Consider the following 22,427-nt stretch of genomic DNA (forward strand, 5'->3'; position numbering starts at 1 on the left):
ATGTTTTGTTTTTTTGCCTCAACACTGTTGTGAAGCAAGACACATAAGATTACATCTGGCGTGTGTAAAATGCCTTCATTTATGAGCTGACAGCTGTTTTCTTGGGAGGGAAATAGGTGTGATGTATTGTCCAGGTGCATGCAGCCTGTGTCCTCTCTGTCGTACAGTTCCCACTGATGTCTGCCTGTTATTTACTGTGGCTGCTCTCAGTAGATATCAGTTTTATTGCCCAAAGTTATAAAAACCGCCCATTATTCATTGAGCATAACAAACTGCTTCCAAACCTACGTGGCAGGTGTTAGCTTCTTTCATGGTGTCTAAGGGGACACTTTCAGCAGAAGGGCCTGTTTTGTTGTGATTGTGTCATCAGTACACAGACATGCAGTAGAAATGTTGTGATTGTGTCATCACAGTACACAGACATGCAGTAGAAATGTTGTGATTGTGTCATCACAGTACACAGACATGCAGTAGAAATGTGGTGATTGTGTCATCACAGTACACAGACATGCAGTAGAAATGTGGTGATTGTGTCATCACAGTACACAGACATGCAGTAGAAATTTTGTGATTGTGTCATCACAGTACACAGACATGCAGTAGAAATGTTGTGATTGTGTCATCACAGTACACAGACATGCAGTAGATACCTGAGTTTTTAAAAAGCCACATAAGAGCTGTGCTTGTGTTCACAATACACATACAAGCAGTAAAACTCTTTGGCTGTGTTTGTGCTATCACAGTACATATACTTGCAGTAGATATCTGATGTTTAGGCCTCATACATGTTGTGCTTTTTACATTTACATTTACTCATTTAGCAGACGCTTTTATCCAAAGTGACTTACAAGTGAGGCAGAGTACAACACAGACACATACCTGCAATAGATCGTCTAATTCTGTCTGTGTTACCACGGTACACATAAGCACAGTATATACTTTTTTTCTGTATTTGTGTTCTTACAGTACACATACATGCACTAGATATCTAACTTTTAAAGGCCATGTAGGGCTGTTTTCTGAAAAGCAAAGTATTGTTTCACATGTATATGTAACATGACCTTGATATTACATTGGTGTTTTATGATGTATTTTTTGATGTCAAATTATTTTTTTATATAATCCCCGAAGAAAGTGTTCATTTGAATGTAAAAAAAAAACACCAAAATGTACCCATTTTAAACTCTTTTTTCTGTTAGCCTTTTTACTTGACAGATTGCACTGATGGCATACATATAAGAATGAGGGTATGGTTGTGGCTTTTGCCAAAGGACATGCAATTAGTTCACCCTCTAACTAAAGCTAAAGACATCAGGCTTGAGAATACAAACTACAACTGACAAATAAAGATCTATTGGGAGTACAACTGAGCCAGAGCAAGAATGCCATATGTGAAACATTACCACATAATAATGTACAATTAAACATGATTGAACCACAGTGAAACCTTGGCAATGTGGATTTGGTTTTTGGGACGAGCCTGAGTGATGAAGTTGAAGGTGCTTGAAATGAAACTCAGACCGTGCACACATGTATCTTCTGAAATGATACTCTCTCGCTCGCTCTGTTGGAAACGCCTGGAAGAAGAGGAAATGCCGAGCTTTTCTCTCTCTGTTCTTTTTTTTCCCCTAAACTTTAAACTGCTGAAACATCATCAGGAGTTACAGATGATTCCCAGAGAAAAGCAAGTTAAAAATGTTGAGGAAGTAGTTCTTTTCCATAAACCTTTTGCTAACATTAGTCCATTGGTCCCTGACCTTACTTACCTTACATTCTTGTCATTTAGTAGACACTCTTATACAGAGTGACTTACATATGTTACAATTTTATCAATTTTTATAGCTGGATATTTACTGAGGCAATTTAGGGATAAGTATCTTGCCCAAGGGTACAACAGCAATACCCAAGTGTGGACTTGAACCAGCAACCTTCTGGATTTTATCCCTGCTCCCTACCACTACATCACACAACTGCCCCTACTTCTGTCCATTAGTTGTCCATGACTTATTGATTCAATACTACGGCACAAATCAACAGTAGTCTTACTGGAGACAAAGACCGTGTTCTGAAAGTGTTAGGGATTTTTAAAGTATTGGGAACTCTCTTGGACTGCAGCTTAATTGGAACAGGACTGATTTTATTGTAAACCAATAGATCATTATGTTTGATACCATCTGCACTTCCAGTGCATGTGAAAATTAGTTTCACTTAATAGGCTCAAACCTAATTGCCCAAGCTGTCTTTTTGGCAGAGGGGAACAGACTGACCAATTACCAGTTCCCTCAGTTCGGAGACCATTATACCACACAACAAAAACGTGCCATTTTGGAATTTTCCATCTGCATATTCATACAGTTTTGGTTGTTATACATAATACAAAGCAAACACCTTTGTAATATCTAACATTTCTAAACAAAGCACTTTTCGTTTAATACAACACAAACTGTATTTCAGCTCTTATTGAGTTATTGCTGCATGTACAAATATACTAACTGTGGCTGTGAAAACCTGTTGTTGCCTTGGTGTGACATGTAACCCAGTGATCTGGCCATGAAAAGTAACTGGCCAATTTTGTGATATAGGATGCATATATAGATTTGCCCATGTGATTAAATCTCACTCAGATCAGCAGAGTTAGTGGTTGAAGACAGACCCTGAACCAGCTTTAGAATAATATAACATAATAATAATATAATGTAATATTATTCAAGGACAGCATGCACTTTTTTTTTATGCATGCACTTTCCACTCTTCTGTTTACTGTAAGGCATCGTTCAGTTTCAAAAAGCTTGACAACCAGTGTTTGACGTTTCCAAGACAACACAAAGATTTTTCAGAGCATAATATTACTAAACAGAACTCACTGTTAGACTGGCACACATAACGGTACACAGCCAGCAACCTCCAAATGCAGAGAGTCACACACTCACACTCATGGACACGTGCATGCACACGCGCATGCACTCACGCACGTACGGAAGCATGCACACGCGTACACACATGCCAGATGGGTTATGTGTTTTTCAGCGTAAAATCAAGAACAGAACTCTCTATCACTTTACATGCTGGAAGCCAATGTGAAGTAGAGGGATCTCAAATATGGAAAAATATTACAAGCAGCCTGATCTATCAATCACTTTTAATTGATAACTCATAGCTAACAAATGCACAGATGTACAAAATAATGCAGATAACCAAACTGTATTTTTGAGAGATGATTGATTGCCTCCACACAGTTTATCCTGGTAGTGTCTTATCCACAATAGCACTTGAGGCTTCAATTCAATAAAAAACTTTATTGTCTATCCCACAGGGATAGAAAATTTTCTTTGACAGGAGGCTCAGTAAAATAATTAAAAAACAGGCTTGGGTGAGGTCATGGCTTTTCATGTATCGGCATGGCCAAAGTTGTTTGAACACTGTATTACCTTGCAGCTCATGTGCAAGGAGGAAGGCACAGAAACATGTTTTAATAAATAAAATATTATTGTGTGAATGCACTTTTGAATTCAGGTGTCAGAACAGTATTGCAGGCTCATTATTTCTTTAAAGTTAGTACTAAATTTATACCATATCCTTGAGACACTCTGTACCTGACTGACTGTAATAAGCCTCAAGACAAAGTGGAATGTATTAAACATATTTTACCTGCATTATGATAAATTGTGCCTATTATGTAAATTCACATGTGTGTTAAGTTTTGTGGGTTTTCCACGCAGTAGGTGATGTGTGTAAAGGTGTGCTGCCATATTACATGTAATTAGACAGGTGAGAGGCCACTGTCATGTGAAATGTTCATGAATGAACACCTGGGTGTCAGAACTCTGAAGAAAAAGTCAGAAAACTGGGCACACAGGTTTATTAAGTCCAGAAGGCAATCCAGAAACGAAGTCAAGGCAGACAGAGTCAAAAAACCAGAACAGACACGGCGACCAAAACCACAGGGCAGGAACAAGGAGCAAAGTCGGGAAAAAAGGCAAGAAAACAGAACCGGCAGACAGACACGATGAAAAGACAAACGGCGAGTAACGGCACAGCGAACCGGGATGAACCAGCAATGAGACAAGACACGGGCAGGACTTAAATAGGGCAAGGCTGATGAGAAGACAGGATGCAGGTGAAGACAGTCAGGCAATCAGGTGGGCGGCGACAGGGCGGAGAGCAGGGCAGGACTGGAACACAGGGAAAAACAAAAGCACATGGACAGGGAAAACAAAACAACCGGCTAAGACGCCGCAGTCCTGACACTGGGAGATGTTTCCACATTAAAATGTAAATATGTTTCTCTCTTCCCATCAATGCTCACCAAACGGTATACATATTCCTTCCAAGATCATCTGAACAAACTTTCCCTCCCGGCCTAACAGCCCACAGAGGTCAAGGGTCAGAGGTCAGCAGCCTCGAGCTACCTCTTCTATTTCAGGATTTAACAGGGTCTTTTTGGAACACAGAGCTCAATCACCATCAATCATTGTGTTTCATAATGTAATTAATGCACTCCCTTCATATTTGTTTTTGTATATTTACTTTACAAAAATGCAGTTGCATTATCTGCAATTTTCAACTTGTCTTTTGTGTGTTTGTGTGTGTGTGTGTGTGGGAAGAGTGGTGTGGGGAAAGCCAGTGGAAATAGAGACAAGCTAGGATGGTGCAACTGCGTGCACGTATAAATCCAACTCAAAACAGGTACTGCAGCGGTAGCCAGAGCTGGAGACGGCAGGGGAGAGAAGCACGGCCATGTCTGGTGAATGTGCTACTCTATCACAGTATCTGGCACCGAAAAGCACTGCCCTCACCACCTCAACACGGCAGCGGCTGCCAAGGGGCCATGAGAGGAAGGGCTGGCGAGAGCCCCCGCGGACGAATCGACAAGCGTTGTCAGACGGAGCCGTGCGCCTGTTTGGAGGTCCCGTGGCAAACAAAAACTCTATTCATCTCAGGGTTTGGATCCTAGCCCTCGGGCCATGTGCAAAATATTATAACGTAACATAAGACCAACATATGATCCAAGACAGAGAGAGACACTTAAATATCAATACGGCCTTCCAGCCAAATTGTGAGGCCAGATGAAGAAGAAGGAGAAGGAGAAGAAAAAAAAAAAACACAAAAGCTTGAACATCTTGAAAAATGTTAGTGATAGCCCTAAGTATGAAATAAAATTGGTGCACAATGTTCCAACTACATTGAGATGACAGTGTTTATCACAAGATTAAACAGAAAAACTGCTGTGCTTACTGAACAGTCCCCAGGCAAACTGTATTGGCAGCTTGCTTATACACACCATCTTTTCAGAGGAATTCAATCTGTATTTGTACTGTTTAATTCCAGTCGAGTTGTGCCACATTCATTAACAATGGGTCATCCGTGCCACACACGGTTGGTTATTTTATAACGGCTATTTTAATGTTCATCCATGTTGTACATTGTTTTGTTTCACAGAGAAATGCTTTTCTCTCTGAATTCTGCCTGCTGACGATGTGATGACATGGCAGCCTCACAGGGGACCTGATACCTCTAGTACCTGTGTAGGGCTGGCAGAGTAGTGCAGTGGTAAGGAGCAGGACTCGTAACCAAAAGGTTGCCGATTCTATTCCCCATTGGGGCACTGCTGCTGTACCCTTGGGCAAGGTACTTATCCCAGAATTGTCTCAGTAAATATCTAGCTGCATAAATGGGTAACATGTAAAAATTGTAACCTATGTCAGTTGCCCTGGATAAGAGCATCCGCAAAATGCTAATAATGTAATGCAATGTAGCTCCTTGTGGCACTTCTAATGCAACCCTTAGTGGAATGGCACAGTCACCAGAAAGGAAATCTCTCCTAACGCATTGAAGAATAGGCTTTACTCCTGAGTGGCTAAGTCAGTAAGGCATGTGCTTTGAACACTGAGGCCTACAATGTCCAACAGTGGAACCGCTGGGGATAGGGGTGTGAAGGCTGGCCAGGGTCTCCTCATCTCACTGCTCTCAGGCACACCGCAACTGAGCAGGTGCCTGTGAGCTGCATGGATGACATTGGTGGAGTAGAACCTAGCCTCCAATGAGCACCCACTCCATTGTAATGTTGTGTTATCTGACTTGTAGTGGAAACAGAAGCCATTGTCTACATGCGTCTGTATCTGAAGGCTACATTTGTCTTGCCTCAGAGCTCCTCTGTCAGTTCCGAGGATGTTGCAGTGAACTGAGTCTGGCACACAATCGGTGATTTCAAAACAGAGTTGCATCAAAGGGAAAAAAGCACGCAAAGGAAAATAACCTTGACTTTGGGATGGCTCATGCGTCCTTTCATGAGAAGGGAGAGGACAGGGAGGTGAAAAAAAAAATAAAAAATAAAAAAACGATCTGTCAAGTCCACTCTCCCAGCAGGGGGGCATGACTAATACAAAAGAAAGACATGATTGTCGGCTGTTGAAGAAGGGAGAAAAAAGATTGGGGTGCACCTCCTCCCCTGCTGTGCTCCACCCCGGCTCTGTTCGGTTCTCATTACCTCCTGAGTTACCGTGGCATTGAAAATCAATGCAGTGGATCCGAATGCAAAGCCTTTCTTCACTGGCAACCGTAGACACAGAAAACAGACATGGGCCATGAAAAAAAAAGATATAATTTTCAATGACCATCTCCTCCTCCACGAGGCAGCAATTCTGTCAACAAAGAGAATCAACTGAGTATATACAGCGCACCACTATAATATTGTAATTATATATTGTATAATTATGCTGTGTAATTACAATATACATATAATTATATATCAAAGTCACAACTTCTTATTAAATTTCATAAGGAAGAAGTCTCTCAGACCATCAAAAAATGAGCAATGTCCTCAAACATGACTTAAACATTACAGTATATTAAACTGAACGTGTTCACATGATTTATTCTGAATGTGTAAAGATGTATGAATGTATCAAAAGAGTATAAAAGCTTTTGATCCACAGTTTGATTGCAGTCTTGATAAAGGATTTGTACCATTTATTATTCATTACATTAGATTAATACAAACTCTTGCAAAACTAGAGAGTTGAAAGTGGACTTGCTGGTTGGGTCATATTTATTTGTCATCTTTTCTTCATTTATTTTGTCTGCATACACATTGGGTTTGCGACAGTGAGCGTGTCCCTGCTGTTACCTCAGCTGAAATTTGGGAGGGATCCTCAGAGGGTCACTTTTTAGACCTCTGTGTGAGCTTGTCTTTCCTCACAATGCCATCCATTTACAGGCTTTTCTATCCATAAGATTCTTCACAGTCTCTTCCCTATTGATTGCTGTGATTAGCATATGGTGAAACAGTGCCACAGATTACAAGGTGCTTGTGAAGGTGCTTCTATAGGATGCAGGTAACCTCCACCAAGGTCACTCCTACTGATATCACCCTGCCTCACAGATAAAGCCTCTACAATATGCTCCCACATTTTTAATCCATCTGGCTGTAGAATCACACACATTTATCATGAATAGCACCACTGAGCATTTGAACTGCTAACTTTTTGGATGTTAAAATATCCAAAAATTATTAAAATATGAAGGATATAAATCTTTGGAGAGGTCACGGGGTGCACTCAATGCAGCATGACCACAAGAGAGCCACGACTTCGGTTTGCACACTCACAGAATAAATGTACTCTGTGTGACGGAGTCTGGATATCCTGAGCAAAAATGATAGCAGCCTGGCCCATCTGTTTCCGAGGAACAGTTCTTCTTTTTTAGGAGATAAGAATCAGCAACACGTATCAGTTTCCCCAAAATAACACCCGCTGTGAGAGCTCTTCGCCTGCACGGCCAGAGGGCATTGGGAGGATGGTATGTGGGAGAGTCTTCCTGGTCTGGGCCTGCCCCGTTCGCCCCCAGCACCCCAAAAAGTCCCTGCTGAGCGTTGCGAAACACGCAGGGAGACAAAGAGCCCCGTTTACACTCAGATTAGCAGCGTTTATGCCTTTAAGGGACAGCGGTGGTTGTTCATTTGCACCTTGCTGTTAATGCAGCATCCCAGGATTATTAGGAAACAGGCGTAATGGTGGTGTGATTACCTTTTGGAACAGCTGGGCTGCAGCGGAGAGCCATTTTCCAGGGGGATACTCCAGAAAGATCTGTGTTCTCTTCCTCAGAAGTGTCTTTTTTTTCAGAACTCCAGGCATGTTCTGTCTTTAAACAGCTGCGATCTGGAACTGTAATAGACAGATACCTGGACCACAGCGTGGCCGGGTGAATTACGGCTGGCTAAATCATTCAGAGGAGACTGGGAGTGCGGAGGAGGTCGCTCCCAGCAGCTGAGACCGTGGGAACGTGGGGTGGAATGTCAGGTGAGATGAAATGGGGAGGGTATTCCCCCCTCCCCCCCCCCCCAACCCCCATGGCTGTGCCCTGTAAGCATCCTGTGTGCACACCCCCCCCCCCAGCTCGGTGTCACTGCCATGGGCGATCGCAGTCTGTGTGGGAGCCTGCTGTGACAGCCCTGAGCCATCTCCTCTTCCGTACGCACGCCCACATCCAGGCCGTGACTGACAGATGGCAGCACAGGATGAAGTTCTCCCGAATCAACGTTAGTTCCTATTTCCCTCGCGCGTTCGAGGCCTGCAGCACGGACTACACTGCCAGCGCCTCTCTGGCTCGGCCAGGTGTGGGAATCTGCGAGCGTCCAGGAGTCTGGGAGTATTTACTGTCTCTATGGGTCTTTCACAAATCCACAGACAGCTGCCTTTTCAGTCCCTCTGATCAGAAACTCATAATATGAGCACTTTCTTTAAAATGCACAGAGTGTACTCTAACCTTTAAACACCCTTAATTTACAGCATTGAAAAGATTTAAAAGACTTAAAGGGATGGTTACATCAACATGTACAAGAATTTCAACCAAATATGCAAAAATAAGATAAGCTATATAAAAAAGATATAAAATATATCACTTTTGGCGCCACCTTAAAAGTGGCATATTATGGGTGGACATTGTCCTTCGGAATTGAATGCCACTTATGACCAAAACTAATGGAAATGTAACATTTACATTAAAATGTTGTATAAACTCCTCTGTTCTGGAGAGAGAATTTGGGGGGGGGGGGGGGCATTTCTGGGAACTGTATGAGGTCATTTATTTTCTGATATAAGGATTGTTGTAAGTGTAAATGCTGTGATATTAACTGTAAGCATTTCTATGTAATCATGTGTCTAAAATTGCACTGCACTTTGTTGTGGTTTTGTGTCACATGTTTGAGTCCTTTCTCTTGTGAGATATTTTAAATGATATATTTTCTTTCATAAAATGTGACACATGGGAACTGTAAGAATAATGTGAGCGGTCTTTCAGGGTGAGCAATGTGTTCCTGATAAAAAAAAAAAACATTTATATGTGTCAGGGCATGATATAAAGGCAAGATGAAATTTCTCCACTTTCAGGTTCTTACAAATACTATCAAAAACTTTACAAATGGCATTTACACTACTTGACACTCCATGATTCCACTTTAGATTCTACTTCAAGTTTTATTAATACCAGTTCATTTTACTGGGAATTCATGTGAAATAAGTCCATGCCAATATTTAAATAAGAGACAGATACATTGTGCGCAATGGCGAAAGACTGAGGCCAGATGTGCAATTTTCAAATGTCAAAATTAATTACATTACTGCCCTTTGTGATATTGGTGGCACACGCAGGCAGAATGTGGTGTAATGTTACCAGACCATCTCAAGGCACATTACTGAAAATGACCGTTTTGGGAGCACTGCCATTTTCATGACATGGTACGGTATCTACTTAAATAAATGATCATTTGTTGTGCCTACATTTTCATTTAAAAATAAATTATGAGAACATTAAAGCTTATAAACAAATTTACATTCCCCAAATTAGTAGAAAGTATCCGAGTATCCAAGTATCTGTATTTTTTTTTCAGATGCAGCCACCATGTAGAATGCTACTTTTTATTATTTCCTCTGTTCTTGAAGGAAAGTTCTATGATCTCCTAGCAACTGGGGAAACCGTTGGTTGAGCATCACAAAGAATAAATGAGAAACCTACTCTTGGCAAGATATGTGAGAGAAAAATGAACGAACGTCATATCTTGTTGATCTGGATCTGAATTTAGTTGTTTCTGGTAAAATGCAGTACAAGCAATATTTTATTCAGGTTTCATATGTGGTTATCAGCACTGTTTTGGGGACAGTGTAGAAAGGGGAACTCTGTACAAACAATCTGCTATCCACCTTACTTTTTATCACTCTATCTGGCAAAAAGAAATTGTTTACATGTGAGGTTATGAGAGGGTTGTGGATTTGCATTGTATTACTGTGTTACTGATAAAGAGAGAGGCAGGGACCACGAGAAAATTAAAAAAAAAACTATGCTTAGTATAATTAAAAACAGGCCTTATAAGAGCTGCACACTCTTTCAGCTCTCTCTTAACTCTCTATTAGATTTCACAAATTAAAGATCCATTTGAAGTTAAAGGGAATGGACGTATTCACAGCTCACCTTAGTTTCGTTTTTTTTTCCATTCTCTAAAACGAACTTTTTTGGCTGTTTCCCTGGGGTGGCTATCAGCTTACAGACTGCATAGCAGATGCTGTTACCCAGGGCCGCTGACACAGCATGCGGTGGCCTTTCGGGTTACGAGCCCTGCTCCTTAGCGCCACGCCGCACTGCTGACTGCCGGCACTCATTCCGCTCCCGCCTCAGTTAAAACGTACCCGCCGCCTGCGTTGCAGCGCGTCACAGTTCTGTGCACCGCACGGCCCCCGTGTTTCTCACCGCGGGGGTGGGGGGGTTTGTGAGGTGAAGCGCCGGGGTGATGTCACGCTCACCGGGAGGACGTCAGTCTTCAAAGCGCTCTCCTCCGGGACACCTCTCACACGCAGAGCGGTGCTTAGCCCTGCGGCTCCTCGCACGTTACTGCATGTCAGTGCTACCGCAGTCAGTTCCACTGTAGGGTTTATGCTGAAATTCCACCCTTTTAGCGTTATTCCGGTAATATTAACATTTCTTATCTTCGGGCTTCAAACAGTTCAAGGCAGGGAGTGGCATGGGAAAGCTTTATATTTAAAGTGCCTCTAAGGTCTTCAGTTTAAAGAAGCTATGTTTATTTTAACAAAAAAAAACTGTAGAGACTCCCAGAAGCATGCAATTCATGCAAAAAAAGGGTCACAACATGTAACGCAATGATTCAATGATTATAATATAATAAAGTGAATCTAATGATGGCATTGATAGCTATACCACTAAGTCATTTTAGTAGTGCTGTAGACTAGCTCCTTTTGCCTTTAGTATTTGCTGCCAAACTCATCAACTAACACAAAGACAGTCACATCATAATAACAGTATACCAGAACTCAGTTGACTGATATTTGACATCAGTGTTATCTTGAGCAGGCAAGATATTGAGCTTGCTACTGAGCAATAATATCAATATACAGCTGTAACAGATTTCCTCCCTGAGGTGTTTACTTTCTTTAATCAAAGCAATATCCTGACTTCATATTCATGTTAATCTTTAGTGTTATTCTCATAGTATATTGACACATCACAGGGTATGGAATATTACCTTATTAAATATCACTCCATTAGGGAAAGAAATAATGCTACTGTCCAATTGTAATAAAAAACATAGGTCATTACAAGATGGTGTTTATTGCAGAGTTGGACTCATTTTACATATTGTAGTAAGGCTGAAATTGAGGTTAGATTTACTGTTGAGGTCATGGCTAGAGTAATAGTAAGACTTGCGCGTGAGGGTTGTTCAGATAACCTGAATAGCCCCGGAGCATTTTTCCTGAAAAGCCTGTGATCTCCGACACATAGTGTTTCCTGCTTGAGTTTTACCTCAAGATTCACTTTCAGCCCAATGTTTCCATGCTGTTGGATATAAAAGGCAGGCAATGCTGAGCCCAGGGACTCAGGCTGATCTATGAAGACAGAATCTTATTTGTTGTGTGATTCCTGACTGATTTCATAAAATGTCCACTTTCAAAACATTTCAGAGCACAAATGTGTGTGTGTGTGTGTGTGTGTGTGTCAGAGAGAGAGAGAGACAGAGAGAGAGAGAGAGAGAGAGAGAGAGAGAGAGAGAGAGAGAGAGAGAGAGAGAGAGAGAGAGATGCACACACTGTTCCAACATAAAAACAGGCTTCTCCAAGCTGCCCGGATACAATATGCATGTGCAAATATTAAACATCACACAATGACTTTACAGGACCATAGACTGTAGCTGTGTAAACAGACACACGTAGGTAACTGCAAACATGGAAGCGCACCTGCTTTTTATAGAGCAAACAGTCACTGGTTCTACTTTTAGAGGCAGGGTCAATTTATCTGTGGGCTCAGATGACATCTAGGAAGGTCATAATTAAAGTCCTGCAATCTTTCCACTTCACGTGGGAATCACGTGAGAGAGAGAGCTGGAAAGCCCCGAAAAGTCCCCATCCTTTCTGCTTCTCAGAAACACTGAGGGAAAACAGCACGGGTCTCCCTGCCCCTGAACAGGAGTGAACACGCCCACACCGTAAAGTAACTGCATTCTTTTGGGTTTTCTAGAAAGTGGATATTTATCCGTCTGTACATTGACTTTTTCACGCTGCATGTTTTCCGCAGTGTGTGTCCAGATGTTGGAAAGAACATTTTGCAGGACTGAGCTTATCGTCTGAAGGATGTCTCATTCAGTTTGCATGTCGCCTCTTTGAAAGCAATGGCGACGTGTTTGAAATTTTGTTTTTAGAACAACTCTAATGGCAGCAATTGCTTTTATAACTAGTGGAAAATTCAGAATGCAGTGCGTAACTCCTACCCTTATCTGATAACTGTTAACTGTTTAAGTTGGACTTTCTCTACTAATTTTAGTATCAGGCAAACAGGGGCACCTGTTTACAAAATGCCAGGCTTGCGGCATGTAGCCTTGTACTCCTTGCTGATTCAGGCTCAGTGAAATGATCGGTCATGTTATTTATGATTTATTATATAGTGAGGACAGGATTATGAGGCATGGCAATCAGTTTGTGGATGAGGTCCATTAAGCTTCCAAGAAAAACAGTGCTGGTACTTGATATATGCAGACCAGCGGTGATAGAGTATCGGGATAACTGAATATGATTTAAAAAAAAAAAAACTCTATTCAACATCCTGGAGACCAGGAACATTCTTTGCTTCTGTCTCAAAATCACTGCAATATTGAATGCTTTTCATTCCAGGAGAATTTGATATTATTATCATAACATTCCTTGACAGATGCTTGATTGCTTGGGCCATATTTGACCACATTTAACCACATGTAATGATTTCTTCTAGGTCAATATTTTCAAGACCACTGAAGGCGATGTAATCAAACAAAAGAATGAACCTGCAATTTTCTTTAATGGCTGAACCCTTAGGAATTATTTGAGGTTTGATTGTTTGAGTTCAGTATTCTGCTATTGGAGCCAACATGGAACCACAACAACTGACTCACACATTAAACAGAGATTATTACTTTTTGGTTCATAAGAATTTATCATGTTAATCATGACTTAAACCAGTATTAACTGTGCACACATTCATTTGGGCTTTCATAGGTTTCATTTTTATTTGAAACACGAGCGATATCTTATCTACCTTTCCATATGTGTTCTTCAAACAATGTGTCATTACAAAGGTGACAGTCTGACCATATTATTCAGAGCACTTACAGGCTTTTAAAGCCAACCCCTAATTGCAAAATCCTGTCCCTGAATATTGAGCACTGAGATGATTCAATGATTTCAGTCATTCCGTTCCCACCGTTTGTTTTCAGCGAGATGACAATGACCATACTGCTAGGTTGTATTGATATGCTATTTGTTTTGCTGGGACTTGGAAGACTGTATTTTAAGAGATACCTATTCACCGTTGATCCTCTGAAGCTGAGTGCTGGCCTGCCATCTTTGTGACTTTGTTTTCAAATAACAGTGAACCAAACTGAACAAACCACTTCTGTGGCTGCGAGGGCTGTGGAGCCCACAGGACAGAGCTAGCCTGCGAGGACATCCCCAGAGTTGGTAGGTTCACTTCCTGCTACCTCGAATTGGGAGGTCTGACTCGCACCACTTTTTGGGTTTGTTTGATTGTTTGTTTTTCCACACATTGGCACAGCACACATTCAGGTTTGGCTAGCTATTCCTCTACAGCTACTTTGAGCAGTTGTTATTGAGTTCAGGCTAGTTGTGATGTTAGCAGCTCTCAGACTAAGGGGAAAATGAGGGCTAGGAGACTGCGCCACGCAATCACCCCGGGGAAAATGGCCCAACAGAGTAACAACAGCTGCTGCTGCTAAAAGGCTCTGGAAACAGGGTGGAAATTATGCCACTTTCAGCACATCACATCCCCATCTGAAGCAGAGTTGCAGGGCAAAATCCAAAAAGTATTTGCCCCACAGAAATGTGGTAGTCAGAGAGGTTGCTTTACATTTGCCCAGCAGACGGTCTTATCCAGTGAGACTTACATAGTGATGTCTGCCATTTATGCAGCTGGGTAAGATCTACTTATGCAGGCTGGGTTAAGCACTGTGCTCAAGGGTACAACAATAGAGTCCGTCCTCGGAATTAAACCTGCATGTTCTAGGTTACGAGCCCTGCTCCACATCACCACATTCGGATGGGCTTCAGGCTTCCAATAATGATCCTATTTTCTTAAGACTTGTAGTAAATGTGTCTCTAGTTTGAATATTTTAAGACCTTTACTAAGGCACATGAATGCATACTTGCATTTATGTGAAAAAGTTGGAGTAACAAACATTTTGTTTAAACAGGCACAAGATTAAAATAAACACACGCGCATGTGCGCGCGCACACACACACACACACACACACACACACACCAAAAACACAATTTCCTACAATGTGCACTAAATCTGCTGTCCACTTGTATGCTAAATGTATGTGCTAAAGATGTACTCAATGTGGAAAGAGGTTTGCAACTCCTCAAGTGAGACCAGAAGCCCTGTTTTCATTGCAAAACCTGATTCTAATGGCCAATCCTGTTACCAGCTGAGTTAAAGGCAATTTCCCCCTAATTTCATAGGCAACAATGCTAGCTAACTGGAGTCTCAGGAAGTGATGTCACCACTGAAACTGCTCTACTAACTGCTACCCTGCCAGCTTTACACAGGACTCACACAAGTTACTAATTTCTGCTCTGCTACATAGACACACCTTTCTAAATTTCACTTATCTGATTTCATCATGATAGCATATTGAACATTCACACAATTGATTCAAATGATAAGTGTTCGTAACTCTCAAACTGAACAGATGTTGTCACATACATAAAAGTAGATATCACAACCTGGACATAAATGTAAGATTCATATGAATTATACCTCTGCAAACTCTAAAATTCCATCTTCTGTTTGCATCATGCAGTGAATGAGTTTATTTCTGTTGTTCTGCATAAAATATGTGTTGAAATGAGCCTGCATTTAAAAGAGAAAGGACTGCTCTCACAGAAAATGAAAGCTCTGTCATTAACCCCAAGCAACAAGTTTTAGGATCATACAAATTAAACTCTTGCTTCCCTTTGCCTTTCTCAAATGTTTGTTCTTTGGAAAAAAGCTTAATTTAATTCCAAAACTGAAATGAAATGTTTTGCATCATAATTGAACGTGTGAAAAGGATAATCCCACTAAATGTGTGCTGTGTGAGGATGAGTTTTTCCTCAAATAATGGGAATCAATGTTGATAAAGACACAGCTCATCATTTCCATGAAAGCGAATGAAGAAGAGGATATTAAATGTCTATTGCTAAAAGGTTTGGGTAAATACATGAGTAATGTGGTATCTGAAATGTAAATCAGACCATGGAAGGTTCTATTTCAGTTCTTTATTTCCAGATCAAAAATGAACTGTAATGGACCTGTATGAGTAAAATGACCTTGTGTGCATTCTCCCACAGCTTGTACTCTGGGCAAGAATAGTCTTGAGTTCGCTTCACTTCAGTGTGTGTACTGTATGTTCACAAATGAAAGTGAATGATGATGCAATCTCCCCAAGGACGAATCATTCCTCTGAACCCTCTCCCAACAGCGAATATGGGATTATTCATTTCTGGTTTGTGTTGGGATCCACACTCGTTATATAACATTGACAGTACTAGTTTAAGCCAGAGACGACTGAACTTTTATGTGGTAGGAGCATTCTTTTAACATGGAAACCTTTGAAAAGCTAAACACTCTGCAGTCAAACTTACTTTTTTTGATGCAGTTTTTCCCCCACATTTTCGCATCGTTGGGGGAGGAAGTGAGAAGTTCTGGGAAAACGCTCAGACTGCCTGCTGTGAGAATAAGGCTAACTACACCTTAACTGAAAGGTTACGACTTCTCATTGGAGCAGCAGGTGGAGAAACTGACTCAGTGACTCAGTGTACACTTAGTCAGACTATACTTATAGATTGTACAATACCATGTATTAAAGCTGCCTCTTTACTATCATGTGTTAATGAACAGAAATGCAAGGCCACATTAAATATAAATGTAGTTGTCTAAGGTCAAGCAGAACAGAACATTGACAGCAGAGATCCATTGACTTATAAAGTTTATCTCATTTGTTCAACTGGCCTGAAAATTTTCCTTTTTTACCCTACTAACCAAGTATAATCGTTACAAACTTAATCAGGAGCCTCTAAGTGCAGAGGGCGGATATTTCTAGTGTCCTGCTGTTAGTTCCTTTGCGTACAGGATGCTTGGTTCATATTCCTCATATTAAAATTCTTCCTATATGGACTGAAGTGAGATGTGTCTCCTGCTGTAGTCTGCCTGTGCTGTCAGGGATGGAACGGCTGTGCATTCCCACCCACAGAACCCCATGTGTTTAAGACCCAAGCTCTCTCTCCCCTGCAGTTTCCTCCATGATGACTCATACAGACAGTACTACACCACGGAACATTACCGCTATTTTAATAAATCATGCCTCTTTCTGGATATGCAGCACACGCCCCGGCGTGGGCTTGGCATCAATGTAAAGGACATTAAAAACAAATTAATTATTAAAACGCTTTGAAGAAACTGTCGTTGATTTTACAGCTTATAGCACAGAGCAGATGTAAACTTTTGGCTGATTGGCGAGAGGTGACTGCTATAGATTAGTGCAGATGCAGGGGTCCAGGAATGCACATAGGCTCTAATTGAAGCACATGCTGGGCCTCCCTTCATACTGCGTCATGAATATGGATATAGCCAGTGCAAACAGCCTTTCATCAACACATCTGCCTTGGCTCATGATGTAGCCCTGACATCATCTGAACAGCAGTCCCCCTCTGAGAATCGGTGCGTGTTGTGTGTGTGTGTGTGTGTGTGTGTGTGTGTGTGTGTGTGTGTGTGTGTGTGTGTGTGTGTGTGGGTGGAACAAATAAATAAAAATCACTGAAGTGCAACTGTTTGAAAGCCCTGACAGAAACCAGGAAACCAAGCTAAGCTTGGTGAGACAAAAAGGTCAAAGGTAAAATGAAAAACATAACTCTTCTTTTCTTTTTCGGTGGGATTTCTGGATAACACTTATTGCTGTCCGCCGCCTGCCCGTCATTATCCTCAACAGTGATAATTAGCACTCGGGAACAATCGCCATGGAAACGGTTTACATTTCACGCTCAGTTGTCAAGGGAACACAGCTTTAATGGGATGAGATTGCTCTTAGCCTTTCAGAAATGCATTTGCAATAGGTGTCTGCCCATTTCACATTCTGTACTCTTTGCAGTCACTGAACCAGTGCACAATGTAACCAGTGTTACAGTCTAATAAAAGTCATTTTCATCCTCAAAAAGCCTGGCTTTCAAAAATCTCCTTATGAATCTATGATATACTATCTACAGTAATAATAATAATAATAATAATAATAATAATAATCATAATAATAAAAGAAACAACAAAATATCTTAAACTTTTGCAATTTGCAGTGGCAGATTTTACTTTTTCAAAATTGCAGAAGGAAGACAATAAAAAATTGTTTTTAAAAGATCACAATTTGCTTTTAATTTCTCAGTGACTATTCTATGCAAGATGTTACAGCAGATAATTACTTAAGCACTGGGAAATGCATTTGGCTGATAACCAACTGTGTGGTCATTAATGGGCTGGGGGCTTTTTGCCGTGATCAGCTGCACCCTTTTAATCCAGATGTTACAGAGAGACTCTGGGGACTCTCAAGACACACAAGAATGATTTTCCTGGCAACAGTAACAATCCATGCAAACTATTTCCACTTGCAGTGAACACAGTGGCATCACATTTAACGCTGTTTTCGCGTGGCTCTCAGATGCACAGCACACAACAGGAACGTTATTTATTAAGGTCATTATTGGCCTGCATCTGATAGAAGACATGGATTCAGCAGTTCTCTGCTGTAGATATCACTTATCAGCTGCACTCTTCAGCACCAGTAATCTGCTGTCGTTCATTGACATCAGAGTGTTATGCCTGTCCTCTCTCATTGTAACTGTAGCAGGCAAAAGGGTTGCTTTGTTTCACAGTTAGGCCTAAAAACCCCCCTCCCCATTATGCCCTAATGTGAAATTTGTCTCTTGGGGGCTGGTGGGCTCTGATAATGTTAACGCCATTCTGGGGATCACTATTACGAGCACCTGACCATAATGGCCAAAAATTACGTTGGGGTTGAGAGGGGTAGTTGGGGTGGGGGGTGGGGGGTGGGGGGGGGTATGGAATGGTGGAGGGGTAAATAATTGCCCATCTAATGTGGCAATTTCCAATTAAAGCTTTGCTTTCTTGCTTGTTCATCAAAGAGAGACTATGTGGACATTAAAACTGTTTTATTAAGAAACAAGACTGAAAATGCATCATTGTCCTGTGCACAGCGGTGTTTGGTGTACCTTAAAAAGAACACATTGTTGTCCTACAGCCTTGCTGATGTGCTTGGCTCCCTGCAGGACCGAACGCCAAGTCAAGCCAAAGATCCCAGCAGAATCACTTCCCATCCAATTTATGCTGCACCTCTCGGTTATTAAACACCTTCAAATTAATTTAGGTTCTCCTGAAATTTCTTGCCCCAAGTGAAATGCACTTCACGATTCAGTCTGGGTGAAAATTTATACAGGGTTCAATTCTCAGCTGGTGTTATGAATGCTTGATGCACGCCCCTACTGTGATAGACATTTCTGAGTTCAGCAGCAGCTACTAATTATATAAGGATTCCTGGGGTTTATTACATCAAGCTATAGATATAGGTGTTGCATCTCTTTTCGTTTTTACGTTTTGTTTCCTGCCCGCATGATGTTCAACATCTGTTCTACCACCATGAGAACTGCAGAACTTTTTCTGCAGACTGTGCAAAAAGTTTTTATTGCCCTGTCATAGGCAGGCTTTTTCATTGGTGGTTCTGTTTTGAATTACATATTTGCCGAGTTACCAGGAAGTGAGCTAAACCTGCTAGTCTGGCTGACAATGACATTGGAAGCAGCTTCAGCGTGCAGTGTACATAAATCACAGTGGTTTGTAGTTTTTGATTAAACAGTGTGGCTTTATAAATAAACAAATAAGCTACATCGCTTGGCCTCTCGCTGTCTGGCTCCCTGGAACATAAACTCCCATCACAACACAGAGAGCTGCAGCATAAACAGTTTGACCATTTATCAAGAACATGTTTTGAATTTTCACAAGAACTTAATCTCAACCTGCATGTTGGGAGTAACAATGCCCAGTACATTTTTTTGGGTGGTATAGTTGTACATAACACACTGCATAAAATATTTACGCTGCTTAAAAAATACAGATGGCTTCAATATCTGAGACTGCAACTTGATGTCACACCCAGAGGATTCTCAGAGATTTTCAAACTAATATTCAGAATTCTGTGTTGGATCAACATCAGAATCTACAGAAATGCCTGCCACTGAGGGTAATATTTGCATTTGCTTGAATGATGAGCCAAGTTAAACTGAATAACCAGCATCCTGGGAGGAACCAAGAGAGTTATTTAAACACTGAAATATCCTGTTGCTGAGACTTTCATCACAGAGCAGATACCATGCATATGTTTATGCTGCATATAATAAATACTAAAATAAATAATAAAAATAATAAAAAATACTGTGTATACAGCTCAAATACAGCCTTAAACCAAACATTTGTCCTAAATCTTTTTTTTTATTGTTGTTTACCTGTCTCTTTAATCCAGCTTCTTAGTAAAGTAGTAGTAGTAGTAGTAGTAATAATAATAATAATAATAATAATATAAAGCAGATGTTATCTAGGACAAATTAGCCTGTAGTTGCAATGCAGAAACATCAAATAGACAGGCAAAAACAAGCTGTAAAACTTGCATGCATAGAGATCTCTAAAGTAATCTCAGAAGATCTTAACAAAATGATCAATACTGACTTTAATTACATAGAGCTTTAATTCATCCTGTTTGTATTTCTTTTGTTTCAGTATTGGCTGTCTGTCTGTCATTTCCAGGATCTGAACTCTGATGGTTCCAGAGGCACAGAAGACTATATGTCTGCCATCAGCTACATCTTGGATAGAATAAAATGATCCCTTGTGATAAAATAAATGACACCTCCAAACATCGCCTTTAAGAGATGTGTCTCCTGCATTCACACTACATTGCTACACTGACAGGGTGGGGTGTAGGGTTTGTTTAGGGTCATTCTCTGGGTCTTGGTAGTGACTTAAACGGCCTCATCATCTGGGATAATGGACTACGCAGACATGCATCTAAGGAAGTTAATATCTGAGGAAAATACACAGTGAGGGATTGGGTGAAGTAAGAAAACTGCACATCAGCTCAGGAGGCCAAACCCATGAATTTTCGTACGCTTGTAATAACAGCTATGTGCACTACACACACACACACACACACACACACACACAGAGTATGGATGTATATGTATATCACACACATCTCTGCATTTCACTGGCAAAACGTTTCATTTATCTGGTTATTCCCATTGCTTGTCACAATTTGTCTGTCCCTACCCGTAAAAAAAGCATAGAAAAAAAAAAATCCTGGTAAATGCACAGAGAAGAAGAACAAAAGTAAAAGTGAACAGCACTGGTTCTACTTCACTTGCAGTCGATCTACCACACATAGTCAACTCATGTTAACAGTTGTACTGTATTAGCCAAAACCATACTATACTCTCAGAAGTCTCATCTGACTCAGAAGCCACAATATTTGAACAAAAAGTGAAAAAAGAGTTCATAAGGCATCCTCTGTGTAACCTTCCTTGAGGTTAAGCCAGGGGTGTCCAAACCTCTCCTGGAGGGCCACTTGTCCTGCATGTTTTAGATCTCTCCCTGCTCCAACACAGCTGATTCAAATGATCAACTCGTTATGAACTCCTGAAGCTGCTGAATAACAAACTGATCATTTGAATCAGCTGTGTTGGAGCAGGGAGAGATCTAAACCACGCAGGACAAGTGGCCCTCCAGGAGAGGTTTGGACACCCCTGGGTTAAGCTGTTGCAGAAATCACATGCCGTAAAGACGGGTGAGCTGACGCACTTTAAAGAGTTGTGATGACGTACATAAATTCATTCAAATGCAACGGACATTTTTTCCGTTACTCCTAGATTTTGAGCTACTTGAAACTATTGGTTATATAGGGTCAAACGAGGGATGTATATTTTCTTTATTATTTATATAATACTGTCAATTCATTGTATATTTTGTGCGCATATACTGTTATTGTTTTGTATTTTTTCTCTTACATTTAAGTAAAGAGGGAATCTTTGATTTTCATTTAAAACTTTTCTTAGTGTTTCTGTCCACTTTTTAAGCAATGCGAAACGATAGGCCTACCACAGGTGGAGTTGTAAAGATGTTTTGTTTTGTTTGTTATTACGATATCTAAATCCAGAGTTGATGTTAAGGTGAAGGAGAGATCCGAGTTTTTCCTCTATAGTATTTTTCAAATTAAATGTCACTAAAATTTCATTAAGTGAATCGGGAGAAAACACAAACCACAAAACACAAACATCTGCTTTACATGCGGCGCTGTCCTTCAGCACCACGTTTTCCATGATTCAACAGGTGCGAAGCAAGAAAAAAAAAGACTCGCGGTTCCAATTAAATATACTGTTCGTATTTTTAAAACAGACTTTAGTTTTAGTCAATTTTTGATGCTATATTTATTTTATCATACCATTCAGAGTAGGTGTACTTCCTCAGAAAGTCAAGATAGGGCTAGTTTTTAGGATAAGTGCATTGGCAGTAGTTGTAGTAGGGGAAACACGAAAGAGACCCCCCTCAGAAATTAAATATGGATGAATAAAGACAAAAGTACTTAATATATCACTACTGCACAAGAAACAGCTGTTGTTTACTTCATACAGTTTTAACAACCCCTTAGCAACCAGAAAAAATATACAGTGATAAGCAATGAGGGATACAGCGATAAGCAACACATACTAACCTTCTTGGGAATTTGGAACAGTGAGAGATCTGTCATGGTGCCCACTTTGTACAGCTGGCATGTCGAGACATGACT

At 40.8% G+C, this 22,427-nt stretch overlaps 1 protein-coding gene across 1 annotated transcript; it reads right to left on the reverse strand.

The window, feature by feature from the left end:
- Window positions 1–5,716: 5,716 nt before the first annotated feature.
- Window positions 5,717–8,275, reverse strand: LOC118790453. Its single transcript, XM_036547368.1, has 2 exons — window positions 8,025–8,275; window positions 5,717–6,641 (listed from the first exon to the last, which is right to left on the reverse strand). Exons 1-2 carry the CDS (start codon window positions 8,130–8,132, stop codon window positions 5,844–5,846), a joined length of 906 nt encoding a protein of 301 aa, XP_036403261.1. The 5' UTR covers window positions 8,133–8,275; the 3' UTR covers window positions 5,717–5,843.
- Between the last annotated feature and the right edge of the window lie 14,152 nt (window positions 8,276–22,427).

Source organism: Megalops cyprinoides, chromosome 15 (assembly GCF_013368585.1).
Source record: "Megalops cyprinoides isolate fMegCyp1 chromosome 15, fMegCyp1.pri, whole genome shotgun sequence".
Classification (NCBI taxonomy): domain Eukaryota; kingdom Metazoa; phylum Chordata; class Actinopteri; order Elopiformes; family Megalopidae; genus Megalops; species Megalops cyprinoides.